Source organism: Bombus pascuorum, chromosome 14, assembly GCF_905332965.1.
Source record: "Bombus pascuorum chromosome 14, iyBomPasc1.1, whole genome shotgun sequence".
NCBI lineage: Eukaryota > Metazoa > Arthropoda > Insecta > Hymenoptera > Apidae > Bombus > Bombus pascuorum.
This window is the reverse complement of record NC_083501.1, coordinates 7,411,897-7,432,739: the sequence shown is the minus strand read 5'-3', so window position 1 is coordinate 7,432,739 and position 20,843 is coordinate 7,411,897. Positions and strand designations below refer to the sequence as shown.

At 45.7% G+C, this 20,843-nt stretch overlaps 1 protein-coding gene across 5 annotated transcripts in view; it reads right to left on the bottom strand.

Annotated features, from left to right (window-relative positions):
* The window catches only part of LOC132913924 (probable JmjC domain-containing histone demethylation protein 2C), a 228,782-nt gene that overhangs the window by 78,656 nt on the left and 129,283 nt on the right, over positions 1–20,843 (bottom strand). For all 5 annotated transcript variants that reach the window (XM_060972582.1, XM_060972585.1, XM_060972583.1 and 2 more), the window contains exon 8: positions 11,211–13,377. In XM_060972582.1, coding sequence (XP_060828565.1) covers positions 11,211–13,377 — 2,167 coding nt within the window. The remainder of the gene's footprint in view (positions 1–11,210; positions 13,378–20,843) is intronic.

Genomic DNA, 20,843 nt, shown 5'->3' with positions numbered 1-20,843 from the left:
AAAGTGGAACTCTTTTCCACGTTGAATAAGACGCGCTATTATTAAAAGGCCGAAGTGTCGAGAATCGTTCCCTATCTTGTTTTTCCTAGCAGCGAAATGCAAACAACCGACGTGCACCAGCGATCTCGAAAACGAATTCAGTCGGTCGGTTTATCTCTCGATCCGTTTTTCTTTTCAGCCCCGACACACTTTGGAACTTTGCGTCCCCTTTATAGCGCACCAGCAAGGTTTACTGACATTGTTACGACCGGGTTAGTCGCGAATCGATTTGAATTCCGTCGCAGTCACGATTCACCAGCAATTCCTGTTCCTTCCTCTTCTCCGCCATCTCTCTAACGACCCACTGTCACAAACCAGTTACTTTTTTCTCCGAGATATAATCGTCATCTAACCGCAGCTGAAGTTCCATCGATGTTTCCGCCACGTTTTACCACGCGTTTCTCATCGATGTTCGTCAACTGTACTTTGTTCCTTTTGTATCGATTCGCCTTCGTAACGTTTTTAACTTTCATTAACGTTATAAATATTTAGCCACATTACAGTTACCTTCCGCCGTATGTAAAATAGTTGCGTAGCTTTCGAGAGCCGTTTGCGAGTTTATTACGAAACAGTAGTACTCGTAAAATGTTTGCGAACATCGTTGCTCCGAAACACCGTTCGCGAACAGGTTTGTTGACGAGTACTTTATACATTCTCGGGAATCCAGCGTTCGCGAATTCTTGGAAAATTATCCGGACCCACGTCCTTGGCTGCGATTCTGGATTTACTTTGCAAAGAGCGAACATGTTTCCCTTTCCTTCGACTCTCCACCCACCGAAAATCTGTTTCACCACCTACGTTTCACTCTCTCTCTCTTCTCCAACCTCTGGCCTTTTCTTTCTCCATGTTCGCTTCTGTGCGCGTGCGACTCGGTCTCGCCGTTTTTCCCCTGCGACGACTCTTCGATCGCTCCCGTTCGTCCGTGACGACCTCGATGCTAGGCTACAGCGTGTATTTTTAGAGGCGACGTTCGCGTCCGTGCTGTTCTAGCGAAAAACTTCTCGATCCCGAGACCAAAGACTTTATGGTCAGACCAGTGTCGCGTTCGTAAACGCTAACCGAATATAGAACCCCGTGAAATTCGTTCTTTACCGCCAGACATCGACTACGGATCTGCAGATCGATATTCACGAATCGCAGAACGCTATAGGATAGATCACGTGCAGCTCTGTCCGCGATTTCTAGCTAATTAGTCGCTTCGTACTGTAGGAGCTTTACTACGATTATTTACAATAAATGAATTAAACAGGAAACGGTGGTTGTTTAACGTGAACTAATCACAATAACGTATTATAATTAAGACAACTAGATAGTTAATTTTCAACTCTCGTCACCGTGGGTTCAACGCAGTCTCTCACGCGGACCACACTCTCTCGACAACGAAATTCGCACTCTCTGACTTCTCAACTAACACTGACTGTTAATTCGTCTTTGTCCCTTAGCATCCCTTTGTCATTTGTCTTAGCCCCATCACGCACGTGTTTCGCAACCGCTGGTGGCCAGGATCATCGCAATTATTCGATCGAAGGATCGACGATATTTGGGTCTGTCGGCACTTTGGCTTTCTCGCGACATTGTTTATAGTTCGCTCGATATCTCTTAGGCCTTTCGTCCCTGATACTACAATACGAATGAGTTGATTATCAGTCTCGGACGAACAAATTCCAAGCTGAATGTCTATAAGTGAAAGTTTACTTGTATCGTGAATAAATCACGCACACATGGAAGAAGGAAGAGTTGAACGCGACGCAGAAACGAATTTCCCAATATGAGAAATTTCGCAGAACAATTTGCCGATTTATCGCTGCTATAAATTTGACAAGTTACAAGTTATACGTCGGACCACTCTTTTACGACTTTTTTACATCAAATGGCATAATCAGGTGACTTGCGATTCGTAAAGTTTCGTTTCTTTTAACCTCGAGCTAGTTAACATAGCGCAAGGCTATCTATCGATACACACCAATGGCTCGTAATTTACGACATGTAAAATTCCGCCAACGTTGGTTCAATTCGCTAGCGAAAAGAGACAGAGAGGAAAACTTTAGAAGCTTTTTTATCGAATTTATTATCGAATTACTGTGTCCCTTGACTGGTTCGAATAAACGAGGTTGCACGGTGTCTGAAACTCTACTAAAGCAAGGACGTGCGACTAATATGTCGTCGACCACGAGAATGTTAACGCTCGGATAGCAAGAATAATCTACGCAGTTTCGAAGTTGAAAAATTCCTGAAAGTCCAGACACCCCAGTGGTCGTAAAGCTTGCCGCCGTTAAACAGCGTTCCACCTTCTCTCCGACACGATCGTTTCGTTAACTTTACCCGTGGAGCGCGGCACAAGAAGAGGATGAGGAGAGAAGGGAGATGCGCGATGAGGAAGTTTGTTGCAAAGTTTATGCGATTTCAGGCTGGAGCCGAAGAGAGATGGAATTGCGGGGCCGCGCACGGTTTTATGGGCCGTTCCGTTTTACTTTCCTCGTAAAAAATGCCCGGGCCGTCGTTACTCTCGTTCGAAAAAGCTGGACCGAAGAGAGTCAGAACCCTCTCGTCGATTAAAGTCGAGCAAGCGTGACGGTTCGCGTAAACAGACGTTCGCGCCAGGCTAAACGCTCGATCGCGTGCCTCTGCAATTAACAATTATCGAGCCAACTGTATTGAGAAATTTCCACAATACCGTTCTTTGTTAACACAAACAGGCCGAATTATAATACCTTGATTCCTATTTATATTTTTGTCGAGCGACAGGCCACTGGAAAATCGCAGTTAAAGCTTTTAAAGCGGCTTTCTGTGCGAACGACACGTACCACGAGAAATAGTCGAGCCACGTGTTTCGCCATGATAAATATTTATTCGCTTTTGTTGTATGGAATCGGAGGCTGGCGTAAAAAGGCCAATAAAATGGCGATAAATGTCGGATCGCTCGATGCACAGTGTTCTTTGACTGGCATGTTTGAAATCCTTTGCAAACCACGTTCCAAGATATCGAATAGGGATGTACAGGTTTTTGATAGAATCAGTATTTCCTAGCATATACACGATAGTTCGAGTGAAAATACGACGGGATCGTAAAAATTCTTCTTGAAGCACGCGAATTCGGTAGAAATCCGAGCGGATAACTTGGCTCGAAAAGGTACGAAGAATCAATGTGCTTTCGGTGGAAAATCATTGTCGTATTCCTTCGAACTGGAATATTTCGGAAGAAACGACGATCGCATTTAACGGCGCCACGCGTATCACCAAACACGCGAATGGCAAGAATTAACCGCTAACGATTCGTAACGCGCCACTTGTCTCCTGCAACGTTTCTTCCAATAGCAACCGAAGAGAAAAGAGAGGGACGCGAGTTCTAAATATAATGCATTGGGTGCACGAAGTTTCACGTGACGCACACCTGCCACTGACACGTCATCAGGAGCTAGTCGTCTTCGTGGACGACGTAACCTGTTATAAGGATTGCGTGCGACACGCACCGCGCCAATACGTGCGAGCCACATGACGGAGTTTTCCAGTTAATCAAAATCCCAAGACCAAGTATCCGACCTTGGAATCTGTCTCTCGATAGATTAACCCGAGGCTTCGCGAATAGTTTGTTTAATGTGGCTGACAAGTTGTCGAGTAGCAGAATCGGGGCAGACATTGGCGAACGTTTAATCGTCGTTGCGCGAGAGGAAAAAATCGCGCAAAACATCTTCACATCGTTCTTTCATCGACGCAATTGAAGCAACTTGGTTTCGCGATGGATCGTTCTGAATACATTGGATAGAAGAGAGAAGAGCACGGAGCATCGCGTGGTCCTCGCTAGTAATTATTGACCCGTGGTGACTCACTAGGTTGAGGACCTTTATGATCCACGCTAATGGGCTCGCCACTTCAGCCACTCGGAGGAACACGCAGTTAGGCATCCACACGGACGAGCATGCGAGCGCGAGCAAGGAGCGCGCGTGCATCACGTGTGCGTGACGCGTTTTATGGCTCTCGGCCACGCAAATCTCGTTGCGCGTTCTTCCACTCGTGAAAAGCCTCGACCTAGCCCTCTCTCCTCTCTCCTCTTTCCACGACGAAAGAAAGGGTTGGATGGCATGCTCGTCTTTCTAATGGTCTCTCGAATTAGAAACCACCGCTTCATTTTCCTTTCCTCACTGTGCAGGATAGATCGTTACCCACGAGCACTCGCCACTGCATCGTTCACAGTCTTTTTGATAAAAAATTTACCAAACCGAGGAAATTCGTCGCTTGCTTCGTCGAGCTTCTAGTGGATAGATAAAATCGACAACAGTGATTTTACCCATGTCAGCTGATTTCGATTTCGTCTTGGTGAGTACGATGCACGAATTCTTCTTCTCAGCGTTTCTCTTCCAAAACGAAGCTGGTTTACGGTTTTCGGTTTAACGTGGCACGATAAGGATTTTAATTAATTACTCGGGATAGATGGTTGATTAAAATTGCAGCAGATGAGACACGGTGAGAATCGTTAATAGCGCTGTCGCATGCTCCGCATCGCTCGAGATCAGGCAACGTTTCAGGATCAAATATTTATGTCTGATCCGGCGCGTTTCTACCAGAACGTCGCTTCAATTATAGCAGATGAGCTATATATCCCGCGCATTATTATACGCCGGGCTATTTGTGTACACGATTTCGAGCCGAGAATACGGTCTCGAGGCTGGATTCCACTCGTTAAGTCACTGACCCGAATAGAGCCCACGTAGAAGGAAATAGGAAGTCATTGGCGCAACGCTGATTTTTCTCTCGACATGGGAGAGTTCAATCGAGCTGAACGAACCTTCGGAATCGGTTACACGCTGAATTTCCTCTTTCCCTCCACGTTCACCCTATTAACTTCGCAATAGGTCTCTTCCACTGTCTTCTGCATTTTCTTCCCCCGTTTATTTCTTTTTTTACTTCTTTTTTCAAATAGACTCTGCGAACCTTCTCTGTCAGATAATAAAACGATATCTGTCCTTGATTCGAGAACTCGGCTCGCTAACTTCAAAGCCTAGAGAATATCTCTTCTATTATTTTTCGCAAGCTTCTAAACAATCATCCATCGACGTTTTCAGATTGCGATATTCGTATCTACCGGAGAATATTTTTTTTTTTTTTTTTTTAAATAGTTTATTTAGCCAATATTTGATTTTTTGTACATTTTTGAGATTCACAATAAACAATGAATTGAGTATAGTGTGTTTAGGCAAAAGTACCGATACGCGTCGGTACGACGTAGCCATGGTCTAATATGTGTCGTGGATTTTCGGTTTTTGCGTTTATTTTTTTGTTTTTTTGCGTTTAAGTCGCATTGGTGCGTGATTTTTCTGTATTCTTGTGTGTGTTGTATTTTGTGCTGAAACTTGGCCGCAAAACAGGACTCCTCGGTGTATTACTTTTATGCGTTGTGGGATTTTGGGGGGGGATGAGAGGAAAGGGGAGGGGGTGTTAAATTATATTATTTACAATGATTACAGTATTTACATATTTACAGTACTTACATCTAGGTTACACGGTGGTAGGAATGGTTTTTTGTCGAATTGGTAGTTTTCACTTATATTTTCTTATGGGTTTGGAATCCACCAATATTTTTTTGTGTTTTTTCTGTGTTCGTCTTTAGTGTCTTTTTGGGGGAGGGCCATGTTGTACCTCCACCTGTTACCGGAGAATATCGCCTGTACGATGTGAAAGTAAATGCATCGAGAACGACGAGTTTGCTCGTTACGATATTAAAAAATAGTCGTTGAAAGAAGACAGTGTTGCTTTGAAAAATTCATTTCTATTGCAGGCAGTATTTTGCTATTCTTTGGTTAAGAGAAACGAAACACAACGTTAGCCGTAACAATAAGCGGTAACCGAGTCGAGTAATTTAATTAATAGCCGTTTGTTCGCGACGATCCGACCAGACTTGGCAAGGTTTTTCCAACTACGTACGTGGTTAGAGGTCGAAGAAAAAGACGTTTATTAGCGCATGCTGGTCTCGAGAAAATAGACGGTCGCTTATGAAAGGTACACCAGTAGATACACGTTCCAGATAACGTCAATAAGCATTGTTACTCGCAGCAACTTCTCGCGTCACGAGTGTAAAAACAGTGTGGTCGTAAAAAACGAGGCAGCTCGAAATTTCCTCGCGTATTTCCCTCCGACAGAATTAGCAGACGGATAGACAATAAACGCCAGCTATTTCCGCGATCTCGCGGTAAAATAATCAAAGGTAACCGCAGACTCGCGAGACATAGCCAAAACTATTTTCTTTCCAGTTTCAATTTCTTTCTGTCTTTAAAACTGAATTTCAACATTTGGATTTTGGCCAGCTTTCTAGCTAGCTTTCACGGTGGCGTATAATCTGGCAACGGATTCGGCTTATTCACAGCGTGACAAGCGCCAATAGGTAGGTAATTACAAACGAAGAGAAAGGAGCGCGAGACGTCGATAGAGGGAGCGAGAGGGAGATTTTGCACGCGTGTGCGTGACCAGCGTGCAAACCATCCGCGTTGATGGACGTGTGCCACGTGAACCGCATAACGACTGGCCATCATTGTCTGCGTTTCGCCCACATGGCCTTTGAACGTGTCCCCCGTCAGCCCGTGAGAGACGATAACGCGATGACCTCGAGATAAATTGCTCGTCCGCGGTGTTCAATGGCATCCCGAGCCGAACAAACGAAAGAAGAAAGTCTGCGCGTGATGGATACCAATTGGTTGCGTAATGAACTCATTCGAATCGTCAAAGAGGCGAAAGGACAATGCAGAGGCCAGCTACGTTCAACGAACGCAGCATTTTCGACTTCCAACCATTTTGTCCCATCGTGCGCTTCTTCTCGCTGCTCTGATATTTCGCTACGTAATTCAACTTCTTCCTCGGTTGCCAACTTCTAATTATCGTATAGCGTGCAGCGAGGTACGCGTCTGCAAATCGATCCTATCCGCGATCGATCCTTCGTAACGTCGCGAACGCTGGAAAATTTGAAGGTGAGAATGAAAGGAGACGAAACGGCGCAGGATCAACGAACGCGTATCGCGTGAACGCGATTGGCCGTAACGTGCTCCAAGGTAGCCAAACGAGAACCCGTTCCATGGAACGAGGCGTATTACCAAGAGACAGAAGGAGGAGGGAGAGCGTAGCAGGGAGAAACAATTTAGGAAAAACTGCCAACGACCAGTAGCGAGACCATATTTCTATGCAGATGCGATCCTTGACGAGACTGGTGGCACTGTACACCGGGGAGAGCACCGGTGGTCTTTTCTTACCACTGCAACCTGGCTACGTATTTTTATAGCTTCCTGGCGAGCATTCCTTTCCCTCCGTACCGGTTAGCGAACGGTCTTGGACGAGGTCTTCCAGCATGCAAGAACAAGTGGAAGAAGAAGATGCGCGCGAGAAGAAGGAGATAAAAAGACAAGTAGCCTGACCTTGTGCCCAAATGCCAGTTTCTGTCGCCACGAATCGTCGATTGCCTGCTTTCTGCTCACGGAAAGCTTTAGGAGGGAAGAACTTGCATAAGCGTTAAATCGCGCCAGTTACACGTAGGAGCCACGTAATCGGTCGTATTTGGAGCAGAATAACAGCAAGGCTATGCGCTCGTCGGAGGAAAAAGGGCGAAACTACGCGATGTTTTGCCGCAGTGTGTTCGTTCGATCGTTGTGCCCGGCCACTTGGCTCGATACCGCAACTGCGCCACCGACAGTTTCGAATCGTCGCGTTAATTCGAAGCAGGGGAACGGAAGCTCGTTACCGAAATTTCCAAGCTGAAAGGGCGCCTGTGAGCTTCTACGATACAGAAAAGAGGAGGAGGGAAGAGAGAGAGAGAGAGTGAAGCGAAAGTAGTCCGAGTTTCGCTCGGGTCGTAACCATACTCTCAACTTCGCGCCGTTAATTAAATCTTCGTCGTAGAACACGGCTGATACGAGGCAAAGTTAACTCCGCAACGTCTAACCACTCTCCGCTGCATCCTTCCAGGAATCTGCTGAATTTCACGCGCTGCACCGCTATAACACGCTCGTACTTAGGTTTGTCGATCGCCTCCTGGCGATAAAGATCGCCGCGCTGAAGTTTCGTGGCTCACGTGAGGAGTCGTGATCTACGATGCACGAAAAGTAACGAAACTATCGAGAAAGTATACGGCTCGTTCGTTCGAGTTTCGAGTGCGGCACGGTGCGTTCCGCAGCGGCCGACACGAATATCATCCAGCCTAATGAAGATTTCGCGTGACATTGGAAAATACAGGCTGCAATCGGCCGAGATCTGGGCCTCGTGCGAACGATCTATCTTGGATACGCGTGCTTGCCGATCTTGCTGGAAAAATTATTCAAGGATAAGGCACGAGCTGAATTAACGTGCCTAGCAATATGCACGAAACCAATTTAGCGATGCAGGAGGTTTAGAGCGGCGGTAGGTCCTGCTGTTGCAACACGCTCTTGTAGCGTGCAATCATTCGCAACGGGACGATATCAACTTGTTTTGTACCAGAAGGAGCTGCAAGATCGACCCGTTCTTAATTATTAGCCTGTCTTCTCTCGATTTATGTACGTACTTGTTCGTTTGCTCGAGAATTAGCTTCTTTACGACAACACGAAGAAATTGTCGAGTTGTACAGTTGGTCGCAAAATACCCGACGACGTTATTTCTTGCTGTACTTTATTAGACGACTACCAGAAGATCAGAGAACAGAGGAAACGAAAGAGACGAGCGAAAGACATTTGTCATTTTAGAAATATTTATTGTAATAGAAATTATAGCCGATGCGAAATGATCATGAGGACACTTTTGCGAGCAACTACAGATCCAGATCAGTGTCTTCGCGCAAAATAGAAAGGGAAATTTATTTACGTTAGAGTAGAGACGCAAATATGATTCTGATAGTTTAAAGTTGCCAGGACCTATGACTGTGAGGCAATTTACTCGATGACGTGCGTCGTTAAGTCGATGATAGGCGGCGAAAAGTGTGCGTAGGACGAACGACATAATTTCGACACCGTGATGAAACGAATTTACGCGACGACGATTCCTTTGGCTCCGTTACGCCACTTTTCCAACCAACACTCTCATTCTCCAGAGTTTCGTGGGATATTTGGTGCTTTCGCTGACATAAATAAACGACCCGAAAGCGATCTGTGGTATGTACTCGAGGACTGGTTTATTTTCGTCGAAGCTGCCAGGAACAAACCAACAAACGAAGGGCGCTGTTCAATACCAATGTCGCGGAAGAACGCGTGATCGCGATAGCTCGTCGACCGGGACACCCTCTTCTTCCTTGCACCAGATATGAGCCTTTAGATCTTTAAACACACGCGTTTACGTCATAAAGTCTATCCGTAAACTTTGCAAGCAAATATTTTTAGAAGGTTGCATTTTTTCTTTTCGTAGACGATTCGTTGAAAGACGCGTTTGGAAATCTTCACGTTTTAATACACTCGCTGCTACCGATACACACACCTATCGCGTTGAGTCTTCGAATCCACTTGAAATGAAAATTATATTTCGATAGATATTAGTAAAACGTAGCGTTCAAATATTCGCTTTTAGTACTTGAATTTTACTAGTTTTGCATATTTTACGCGAACAAAGTGTTTCACCGCAGACGAAACTGTTGCATTTTAGCTTAATTTCGATAAGATAATTTTGCAGAGGCAAACGCTGGCTACTGTGCAAGTACGTTCGAAATAACAGGATGTTTCATGAAAAAAAGAGTTGGGAGGATTCACGAATATGTTAACCTACAACGAGCTAAAAAGACAGGGCAACAAGCCGAAGTTTGGTATTCTCGAGAGAAGAAGTTTGCCGTCAAATTTCGATAAGATAATTTTGCAGAGGCAAACGATGGCTACTGTGCAAGTACGTTCGAAATAACAGGATTTTTCATGAAAAAAAGAATTGGGAGGATTCACGAATATGTTAACCTACAACGAGCTAAAAAGACAGGGCAACAAGCCGAAGTTTGGTATTCTCGAGAGAAGAAGTTTGCCGTCAAATTTCGATAAGATAATTTTGCAGAGGCAAACGATGGCTACTGTGCAAGTACGTTCGAAATAACAGGATGTTTCATGAAAAAAAGAATTGGTAGGATTCACGAATATATGTTAACCTACAACGAGCTAAAAAGACAGGGCAACAAGCCGAAGTTTGGTATTCTCGAGAGAAGAAGTTTGCCGTCAAATTTCGATAAGATAATTTTGCAGAGGCAAACGATGGCTACTGTGCAAGTACGTTCGAAATAACAGGATTTTTCATGAAAAAAAGAATTGGGAGGATTCACGAATATGTTAACCTACAACGAGCTAAACAGACAGGGTAACAAGCCGAAGTTTGGTATTCTCGAGAGAAGAAGTTTGCCGTCAAACTTCACCGAGTGGTCTTGAACCGTTCGACCTCGAGAGGGAAGTTCGTCGACGTTCGAGTCAGTGAACGATCTAGGTTCGTTTTATTTATATCGGAAAGCGAGGAATTTCGGGTCATTGGTTCGGTAGCAAAACCGTTGAATGGATTCGATCGGTAACAGCATCTTATCGCGATCACCCAACGGAAGTTGGCAGCAAGTCGCAGCTGCCGTCCGGAAACGCAGACAGGTAGACACTGCCACGTCCGTCTCCTTCCACCCTGGCTACTTTTTCGTCTCCTCCCCCTTATAGTCGGCAGTCACGCGAGAGAGCAAACAAAGAACGCTCGAAAGGCTGAGGTCGGGCAAGAAACGTTGCACGCAGCTGCCTTCGAGAGACATTCACTTCCCTGATGGCATTTCGTTTCCTGACCGAGCGGAATGCACGCAAGGTGCAAAAACAGCGCCGCTATTGAAACCGAGCCAAGCGAATCGAAAAATTGCCCCGCTAGGTTCTCTGTCGTTGTCGATGGCCGTGCCAGAGAGTGCGAGTCCTTCGACGTTTCGAAAATCGCTTTGACGGTATTGACGACAGTGATTGCTATGTTCATCGAAAAGTTGCGCACGAAACTTTGACATGGTTTACTGGTTCAGGGGTAAAAGAGAGTATAGTTTCACAGACAATAGGTAAATTAGTAGGGTTGCATACAACGAAGACGTTGTTTTATCGCATCCTTTAAATCAGATAGAAGAGGCAATTTTATCCAATTTGAACAAGGGCAATTCGACGAGCTCGTATCATCCTATCGTAAAGGTATTTCGTCGAGAGAACGTCGTAAATCTCGTAAGTGAAAATAGAGTTAAAACTCACCGAAGCATCCTCTCTCTCTCGACGATCTCCTCGGGAGTGGGTTGAGCAGGTCCGAGCAACGAGTGCGGGAGCGGCGGGTACCTCTGCGACCTCCAGAGCATTTCAGACGCAACGGCGGGATGATGATGACCGGGTGGCGGTGCAGGATTCTGGTAGCCGACCGGTGGAGCAGTTGCAGCGGCTGCCGCAGCCACGGCGGCCGCGGAGCTCGGTCCGGCGCTGGGAGGTGGCTGAGGATGCGCCATTAGTAAGGACGTGTGCTGGACGCTTTGCACGTGCCAGACTCTAGCTGGTGTGGCGGCCGCTGCTGGTGTCGAGGAGCTGGTGGTCTCGTCGACGCTAAGCGCCGAGCTTCTGCTACCGCTTCTCTCGTCGCCAGAGCCGGCGCTCCTCAGGGAACTTACCCCGCTGTCGGAGCCGCTGTCCCCATAAGCTGCACTCGCGGCGCCGCTACCAGCCGCGGCTCCGACCGCTCGGATACCGACCGCTGCCGGCACACCAGCGAGCACTCCGCTTCCAGGTATCCCGGCCCCAGCCTCCACTTCCATGAGGCCGGCCTCATCGCCGCCCCTCGATGTGTGAGACTGCTGTTGCACCTCGAGGAGGCTCGACGAGGACAACTGATGATGATGCTGCGACTGTTGATGTTGCTGCTGATGATGCGGACTGTTCGCTACCTGATGTTGATGCTGTAGCTGCTGCTGCTGCTGCGGATGATGATGTATCACCGGACTACCGGTCGAGTAACGTTGCTGTTGATGATGATGCGGCGGCGTGTGGTGGTGGTGCTGATGGTATTGCTGCAGATGATGATGATGGTGACCAGCTACCGGCGGTGGCGGCTTGTTCAGTCTCTCGGCTAGAATGACAGGGCTCTCGTTGTGCCGATTTCGCTCCTGCTCCCGTTGCTGCTCCAGGAGCAGGCTCTGCCTGCCAGAGCCGCCGCCGCCGCTGCTACTAAGCGGACTCAGCCTCTCCAGCACGGAGCCTGAGTCCTGACTGCTCGACTCCAGCAGCTCGACCACCGATTCGACGCTCGCCGCCCTCGCGCCGCTCACGCTACCCACGCTATCCTCCGTGCCTAGCTCGGTAGTCAGCTCGGTTCTTCGCGAGCCACGCTCCTCTTCCTCCTCTTCCAGCTCTTCCTGCACTTCCTGCCCTTCCGGTTCCTCTTCTTGTCCCCGAGCACGATTTCGATGTTCCGGCTGGTCCCCGTCCTCCTCCTCGTCCTCGCGCTCGTCCTCGTCCTCGTCCTCGTCCTCGGCCTCGTCCTCTTCCTCCTCGACGCTCTTGCCGTTCGAGCCGGACTTTAACAGGCTCGCTTCGGCACCGCTGAGGACGCTGTCTTTGTCGACCACCACCGACGAGTCGAGCAGCGATCCATTCACCAACACCTGCTGTTCCTTGCCGTTCTCTCTGCCGCTATCTCCCTTCGTTCCAAATCTTTCTTCCTTTTGATCCGCGTTCGATCGCCTTTGTTGAAGAACCGTGTCGCCTCCAGGGTCTACTACTTTGTTCGGAGGCGGAGGTTCTGGTTCTCTGTCTCGCTCCCTAGATTGACTCTCCTCGTTCTCCTCGAGCTTCTCGACCTCTCCCCCTTCGGCTCGCTCCTGCTTCCTTTCCTCCTCTTCCGTTTCCTCGAGATCCGACGCTATCTCCTCGCAACCTTTCCCACCTCCCTTTCGTTCGGATCTAAGCTTCCTACCGACCGGACTTGTCCTGAGCCTCTTAGTCAGGGGATCGCAGCGTTCCTGATCTTCGTCCTCCTCCTCGCCACGCTCGTCTTCCTCGAGTCTTCCACCTAGTCGTTCCTCTTTCTCGGCAGACTTTACGCCGCCCGAGTGCTCGGTATCTTCTTCCGCCTCTGTTTTCGTTTCCTGGCAACTGAGCCTCGGCCTTCGTCGTACAGGTCTCTGCGACGGACTCTCCACCGGACTCTTTACGGCGGTTCCACGTTTTCGCAGCTTCGACGCGCTGCTCGATGCGCTGTTCGCCTCTTCTAAGACGGTTCGCGGTATACGATTGCTGGGCCTGCCGGAAGGTGGACCCTTGTTCTCCCGGTCTTCCTGCCGCGTCGATAAATTGCTTTCACCGTCTTTCTCTAGTCTCTCGCGACTCGCGCCCTCGCTCACGCGTCTTCGTCGGCTGTTGCGCGCTGAGTTCTTTTCTGAAACAATAATTAAATACCAGGTCAGTCGACCGATTCTCACAAAAACTGTTTCGCAACTTTAATTTGAAAATCACCTTCATCCTTACTTCGTTTATACGTAACAAATTAATGCTCGGTTTCGGTTACGCGAAATTCTAATTTGTCCAGCTCAATTTCAATTATAATTAACGTATGTTCGGTATATACAATGCAATGACTCTGAATGTTACGTTATTCTTCTTGTACGTACGAGGTAAATGAAAATTTCATAAGAATTTCACGATATATTGCGCTGAAAAGTACATTCTGCGCTCGTATTATTCACCATGGACCTCTTTTCCGACATTCCCTTCATTTATGTCATCCAAGGTATAATCATTCTTATCGATCACAGCGCTGTGTTTACGTGATAAGTGGAAGGCTGTTCGTGTACCCTTGTTCATTCTTGTCGATTAAGGTCGATCGATTGAGCGGCGTAGTTGGTCGCTACGTTGTATCACGTAAGCAATTACAGAGGAAAATCGCTAATCTGTCCGGTCGCGCATACTACGATAATTCAACGACTAGTAGGAAACACGATTCATCAAACAAATGCGAGAAAATTCTGATAAAGAATGACACGCTGCGTTTGCAATGGGAATCCCATACGTTAGATCTAGTCGGTCTGACTCAGCCGTTTCAAGTTCACAGCGATAGAAAGGTATACCGAATCAGCGGATCGACTGATTAGAAGATTAGAATTACCGATAACCGAACTGTGAAACGTGTACTACAGAAAATGCGAAATAAATTTCGTAAAAAATCATTAGAACCTCTAAGAAATTACAATACAAGAAATTTCTCTAAAAAAACGGGGAGCTGGTGGTTTCGATAAAATTGTTCGTTTCGAACGACGGTAATAGATCCACTGAACAAATAATCCCCTATTTCGCCCCCTTAGATTCACAGCGCATCTCATAGCTTTCATCTCTTTCACCTCAATCGGATCCGCAATCCTCGATACCATTGAAACGTTGCATCCGAGGAATTGGCTTTTCGTCCACGTAGGTATACGACCCCAGGGAGTTTTCAAGGGTCGACTGGCTGTAAACGCGATAGCGGTAGAGAGAACAATCCGCGACAACGCGTACGTTGGAATCTAACGACTAGGACGGAAACAATAACGCGATAGCGCCAGCGAGATGAAACGTATCGCCAGAGAAACACGATGTAGCGTACACCCTCGTTCATAAATATTAAGGCAACCGCTGATCTCGGGAAATGTAATTGACAATTATTAGGTTGTCCGGAGAGTGTCTTTCTTTTACAGACCCGTCTTTACAACGATGCATTTTTATACAAATGTAAAACTTTCCAAGAATCCCTGTCCCGTGGCTTGTTACACAAAGACAAAATTGTTATCTATGACCGGACCACGGTAGAGCTGTGATTAGCACGTTTGGTCACGAAAGTTCAAGATCAGATTCAAATCCCCGGCACTCTTAGTCCGGTTGTTTCTCCGCGATTCCTAAACGAGAAGAAGCCAACCCAAATGAAGATAAAAATCCTATACCCCAGCATCAAGTACCTCACAGCCGCAGCAGTATCGCCTAACTATCAACACCTCACAAACATGAAACCTAATCTGTCGAACATTGTGATTCTTATTTTAATAGAACAATATGGATCATAAGTAATTCGAGAAAATAATATAAAACGGAAAATGTTGTGCATCCATTACTTCCTTATCACGTTGGCTGCCACGACACCCGTATTCGAGTGTCAGCAAAGTTTCTGGTTGGGCCGCGTAATCCGTATTGGGGTGTCGCTTATTTGACTACTTGCGAAGGATTTGAAAGGAGGAATTTGAAAAGAGGAACTAATAAAACTATTGGATTGTTATAAAAGTAATACGAAAATGGTTTATTTAAAAAATTATTTAGAATGTAAAACTTTAAAGAAAACAACAACTTATTGTCCAAATTGTCCAGATCAACCTCAGCTATGTGTAGAATGCTTTAAAGTTTTACATTCTAAATAACTTTTTTAATAAACCATTTTCGTATTACTTTTCGTAATTCTTTTGTGTCTTTGCTTTTATTTGCATAATATAGTTTGCATGCGCGTCTACTGCTTGTCGAAGACAAGAACTTTTTGTATTTTCAGACAACCCTAATATTTTGCAGCTAATAACCCTCTAAATATTCTAATATTTATATCCTTCCTTGTTACAATTTTGTAAACCGTCAAAGCAGTTTCAATAGAAATTCGCAGAAGGAGTTGGACGCCAAGTTTTCTGTACCATTTGATTCCTTTTCTAATTTTGATGGCGTAAGAAACCATTTGGTCGGAATAATCTATACCACGCTTTCCTTCATTATATTCAGCAACAGCTAGCGGTTTGAATATTGCGAACAAACGAAACGAGAGATCATTCTTGAGACCAGCATTACTAAAATATCGATGGGAGTATCTAGCAGAAAACGCTTGGTACTGCAAAAGGCATGGCCTGAAAACATGCGTGGCAGTCAACGTGTTAAAAAACGAAAGAAACTTTCCGGACGACCTAATACAATATCTCTAACTGGAGTCTTCCCGAAAAAAGGTATATTAGACAAAATCAGGTCTAGTTAAAAATCTGAATGTAATTAATGGACGATGGAGAGATGCAACGAACATGAATGTGAAAGAAATGAAATTTAATTACACGTAACTGACAAAGCTAGTGTAATACCGAATAGATGAATTCTTCGTACGCTAACATTTCAAACGATAATCGTCAAAGGGTTTGATAATTTCCTGACGATCATCCGCGTCAACCTAATTTTTACGATGTCCTAGTACTTGCGAACGGGGTTGTACACGACGAGATACAGGCGGAACGGAAACAGTAGAGAGCGAAACAGGGGAGAAAGAGAAGAAACGGAGGAACGGACAGGTGGAGGAGGCAGAGGCCATGGCTGAGAGACAGCGCACGAGCAGAGGGGACAGAGGAGAGGGATTTATTACCAAGGATTTACTGTTATTACCCGGAGGGGGAGAAGCACTCGAGCGGGCAACGGCGTTGCATACGTGGGGTGCGCGTTTATCCGATGCGCAGACCTCTATGTATCCGGAATACATGGACGCGTGCATGTAACGTGGATGGTTGCATTCGCAAACTCGACGTTCCGCGTCTCCTAGCGACTGCGGTTTGTCCTCCTGTCCCGCCAAAGTCCGCATGCATTACGCTCTGCGTAATTGAACAGCGCCGACGTACTTTGCTTTACATTTTAACTCGCCTCTCTCGCTATTATTCCCGGGACACGAGCGCGGAACGAGCGCTTGACCAGGCCAGAAACCAACTTCCACCGATTATTATTTCGAACGGGAAAAAGATGAGAAAACAGGGCAAACGCGTGGTTTTATCCGTGCAATGGTTTTATTGGCAGTTGGTATATCTCGCGTTCCAATAGCTAGCAGATCTATGAGGAATACGTATTAACATTTAAGCGATACAATTCTATTTATTTTGCATTCACATCCATTTTTATCCGCGGGCTAAAAAGACATTACACCTTAGACCTAAGCGCTAGATTCAAATAGAATCAAACATGTCGTAATATCACGTCAGATAAATTTACTTAAAATTCTCTAATGAGAATTGATTGTAAAATAAACGCAAATAAAGAAAAAAAGATCCATTTTTTCCCTTGTGATGTCCGGTTCTTTGAACGGTTAACCGGTCGTTTACTCGTTTGCAAATCGCGTTTCTAATCTTGTTCACGTCGTATTCAAAGAGTTGTCAGTGATCGGTGTAATAAATTAAATTCAATTATCAACATCTCGTGTTGAGTATTGAAGAACGTTTTACGATCATTTCGGATAACACATGCGAGTTCGGTCTCGGCTTAATGTTACACGTTCGGTTCGCTTTTAGAATGCAAACACTTTGTTTGCGCTCGTTTCGACGCGCTTTAAACCGGGTCACCGGAATTCGGCGCGACCTCAAAGCGAGACCGAACGCGTAATTTCTAATCGAACGGGTGTACTCGGGTTAGACTGATATTTGCTGCGATTCCAACGGGACGACGGCGAGTGTGGGGGCTAAACTAAATATGTTTGTACGAATTTGGTTTTTAATTAGCGGAAACTTGGCGTGTAGATCAGGATAATTCTAGAGAAAAAAATAGAAGTTGCGATTTACAGGCCGTGTTAGAGATCGTTAAACGATGCACACTAATTTAATTTCAGATTGATTTTACAATAGCGAGTTTATTATTCGCATGAAACGCATAAACATCTTTGGCGTATTTATTATACTAAGCTTGTTACTATTGTACAAGAGAATTGAATTACACCGAGACTCGTGAAACTTCGTTAATTATATCGCTTTAATTATGCAAGCGAATCCAAGATACTGACAAGTATTTCGTGATTTATTCGAACGTACACGCTGAGAGAACGGAACAGCGAAGAATGGAACGATCCGAGCGGCGAATTTTCAGCGGAAAGGAGGAGAATTTCTGTCGGAGCTCGCGTCAGTGTATGTATTGAAAGTTACGGAATTATATGGTCGAGGATCCAGGTGCTCAGCGAAAAAATACGGCGCAGACAGGATATGAATTTTCGCTACGGTGAAATTTTTTATTTGCCTTTTTGGAATCTCCCTTTGCCGGGATTTTCGTTCACGGTGTGGAATCTTTTTCAGGTAAAAAGAGCAGGCCAGCGGGCAATGTTTCACAGCGACAGTTCCAGTCAGATTTCATTTTCCGCGTTTGACGGACGATTAACCGACGAGAGAGTACTGTCGATATTCCGTCACGGTTTTTAAACGCGCAACAACTCGATGAAACGCAAACTCTTTGGTTTTTCCATCGACTCGACGGTGTCGTGCTACTGTGACCTGATAAAAAAATAAAAAAAAAAAAATAATCTATCCTCGTTTGTTGGATAATTGGTGTTTATACTGAACCGTGAACCTTCGAACGACTGCCCTTTCAGAAGGGTAGAGTTCAGAAAAACAACGATATAGATTCTCTTGGAGAGGGTCAAAGCAACCCCTGCTCCGATGGATATCGACTTGGCCAGACTTGCCTCTTCCTAGGGATCAGATTAAACACGGTTGACTGAATCTCGTGGCCATTTAAACGCATTGTCAAAATCCGAACGTCATGCTGGTACGCTTGCACTCGAAAGTTTCAGGAGGGTTATTACGTTAGTTTTCAAACTGAGAGAAACTCAGTTCCGCAGAACTGTGCTTATGCGAGCTTCATTCGAAGGAAATTTTAGTTGGCTACTGCCCGACTAAACGAACCGTTGCATTGAATTCCTATTGTAAGAATAAAAAATCACCGAAATAAATCGTACTTTCACGAGCCAGTTTTGTATGTTTTATTAATAAAAAAAAAAAAAAAAAATGGAGTCGATTAGCTTGCGAGAGACTCGCGCGTACAAGTTACGATCGCGTCGATCGTCGAGAGGTCGGTGAATGAAGCGAGGAAAGGAGCGGAAGGCTCCGGAGGAGAGGATCGGAAAATGGTTTCTCGAGGCTGGTTCGCGTCTCGTCTTGCGCGGTTATTTTCGACCCGCTCTATTTCTGCCGGCGCTCCCTGCAACGGCCGAGGATCTCCCGCGCGTTTGTTGATAAACTTATTTCGTGCGAAAGCGGGGGAAAATGGCGATCGAGGGTAGAAGACAGCGAGAAACGACACCGGGGACCGAGTATAAAAATAAAAGGGTTGGCCAGCCGCCAGAGACCTCCTTCCCTCGGCTCTTTTCTTATTCTTCTGCGGAGACTCGCAGGCCCCATGCCAAGCCGCGCGCCGACTGCCTAATTTACCCGTAAAACGACTAACGCCGATTCCCGCGTCACGTTCGCTTTGATAAACCGAACTCGATACTCCGATCGATCTCGTTCCACGCCAAATCGCAGTCCAATTGAACGTCGGGAATCTTGGATTCCCGCTTTCATCGACGACAATTCGCGCTACCGCATTAAGGGAGGCGGCTCCCTTTCGCCTTTGCCGAACGAATCTCTGCGGTCTCGTTACGTTTGACTTTAGAAATTCAGTGTTTAGCGAGTAACAACAGAGGGATGAAAATAAAAGAAGGACACATTGCTGGGCGAGTATCATAGCGGTGTAATTGCTTATTATTTTTTACAAAAGCGTTCTTCTTATTTAAGCGTGGAACGAAAGCGATGACTTTTACGCACATCGCCGTGTCGTTAATACAGATCGTTATTTTCAATCGTCACCGTTATTGCGAATACAAGTGAACATTCTCCGTGCCACGTAATTTATCGCCGGGACTAAAGTGGCACGTCTTTCATAAGAGAATGGATGATCGACGTAGAAACGAACTAGGTCAATCTGTACGAACGAGTTCGATTTCCTTTGCTCGCATTTCAAGTGGCTCGTACACGGTCATCGAGCCGATCTTCGAGTTCGCGCGCTTGTTTCTCGAGTACCTAGAGCGCTAAATCGCTTACATAAAAATGGTAAAGTTGAGAGCCACTGGTCATTCGGTTCGTCGACATCGCCTCGGCGACACATTTCTTTCCGTTCACGGAACACTCTGTGACAGCAACGACGACGACGACGACACTGACAAGTTACGAGAGTCTGAAAAAATAAGAACCGATTCCGTATGGGCAACACATGACAAACTCCAGCTATTCCGACAGGAGATCGCGTTGCTTCTTTTTTTCCTCATGTTCCTCGCCGGTTCTTTTGTCTCTTCGGCAATGTCGAGACAAAAAAAAAAAAAAAAAAAAAAAAAAAAACGCAGACGATTTGCAAGAACTTGGAACGTTAATCCATTAAGTTGACTCCTCTTTGCTCCTTTTTAGTCGATTTATATTATTAAATTTCATCGAATACACGTCACGATCGAAGATGGCAGAAGAAAAATGCGATAAGTCCATTTCTGTTGATATTCGATAGATCGGACAACATCGAATGACCACGTTGAGAATTATATCATCGTAAAATTTCCTTCTTACACAGTTTATCTTCGTCGAGTAACGTAACCTACGTTACACAATCCACGTGGTTGGGTAACCATCAACTGTGAACGATATTGCTTCTCATTCCGATGAAATTCGTGACTATGCCACGTAATTTTCCTCGGCGATTCCACGCATTCTCTTCGTACTTTCGTTTCACTCCTTCAATCATCATTAATGCGAGCTTCTCTTGATGTATTCGCCGTTACTGACGCACTCTGGCGCATCGTGTTGAATTCCACAAACTTCCAACCGATAGACTCTCGAATCTCGTATTTTCTTCTTATCAAACAAAAATCTTTCTTTTACATAACAACGATTGTTTTAGCACGCTGTTTATTATTCCGTTTCTTTTTCAATTCGAAGGATACGTCCAGCCTTACTTTCTTCGCGAATCCTACGACCGCCAAACTCCGCTCCTTATCTTAACTTTGCACTCTGAATTTTTTTTTTTTATTTTATTTTGGTTATTTTATAATTTGTCCTTGCGGACATTTGGTAAAGTGTTATATCTTGT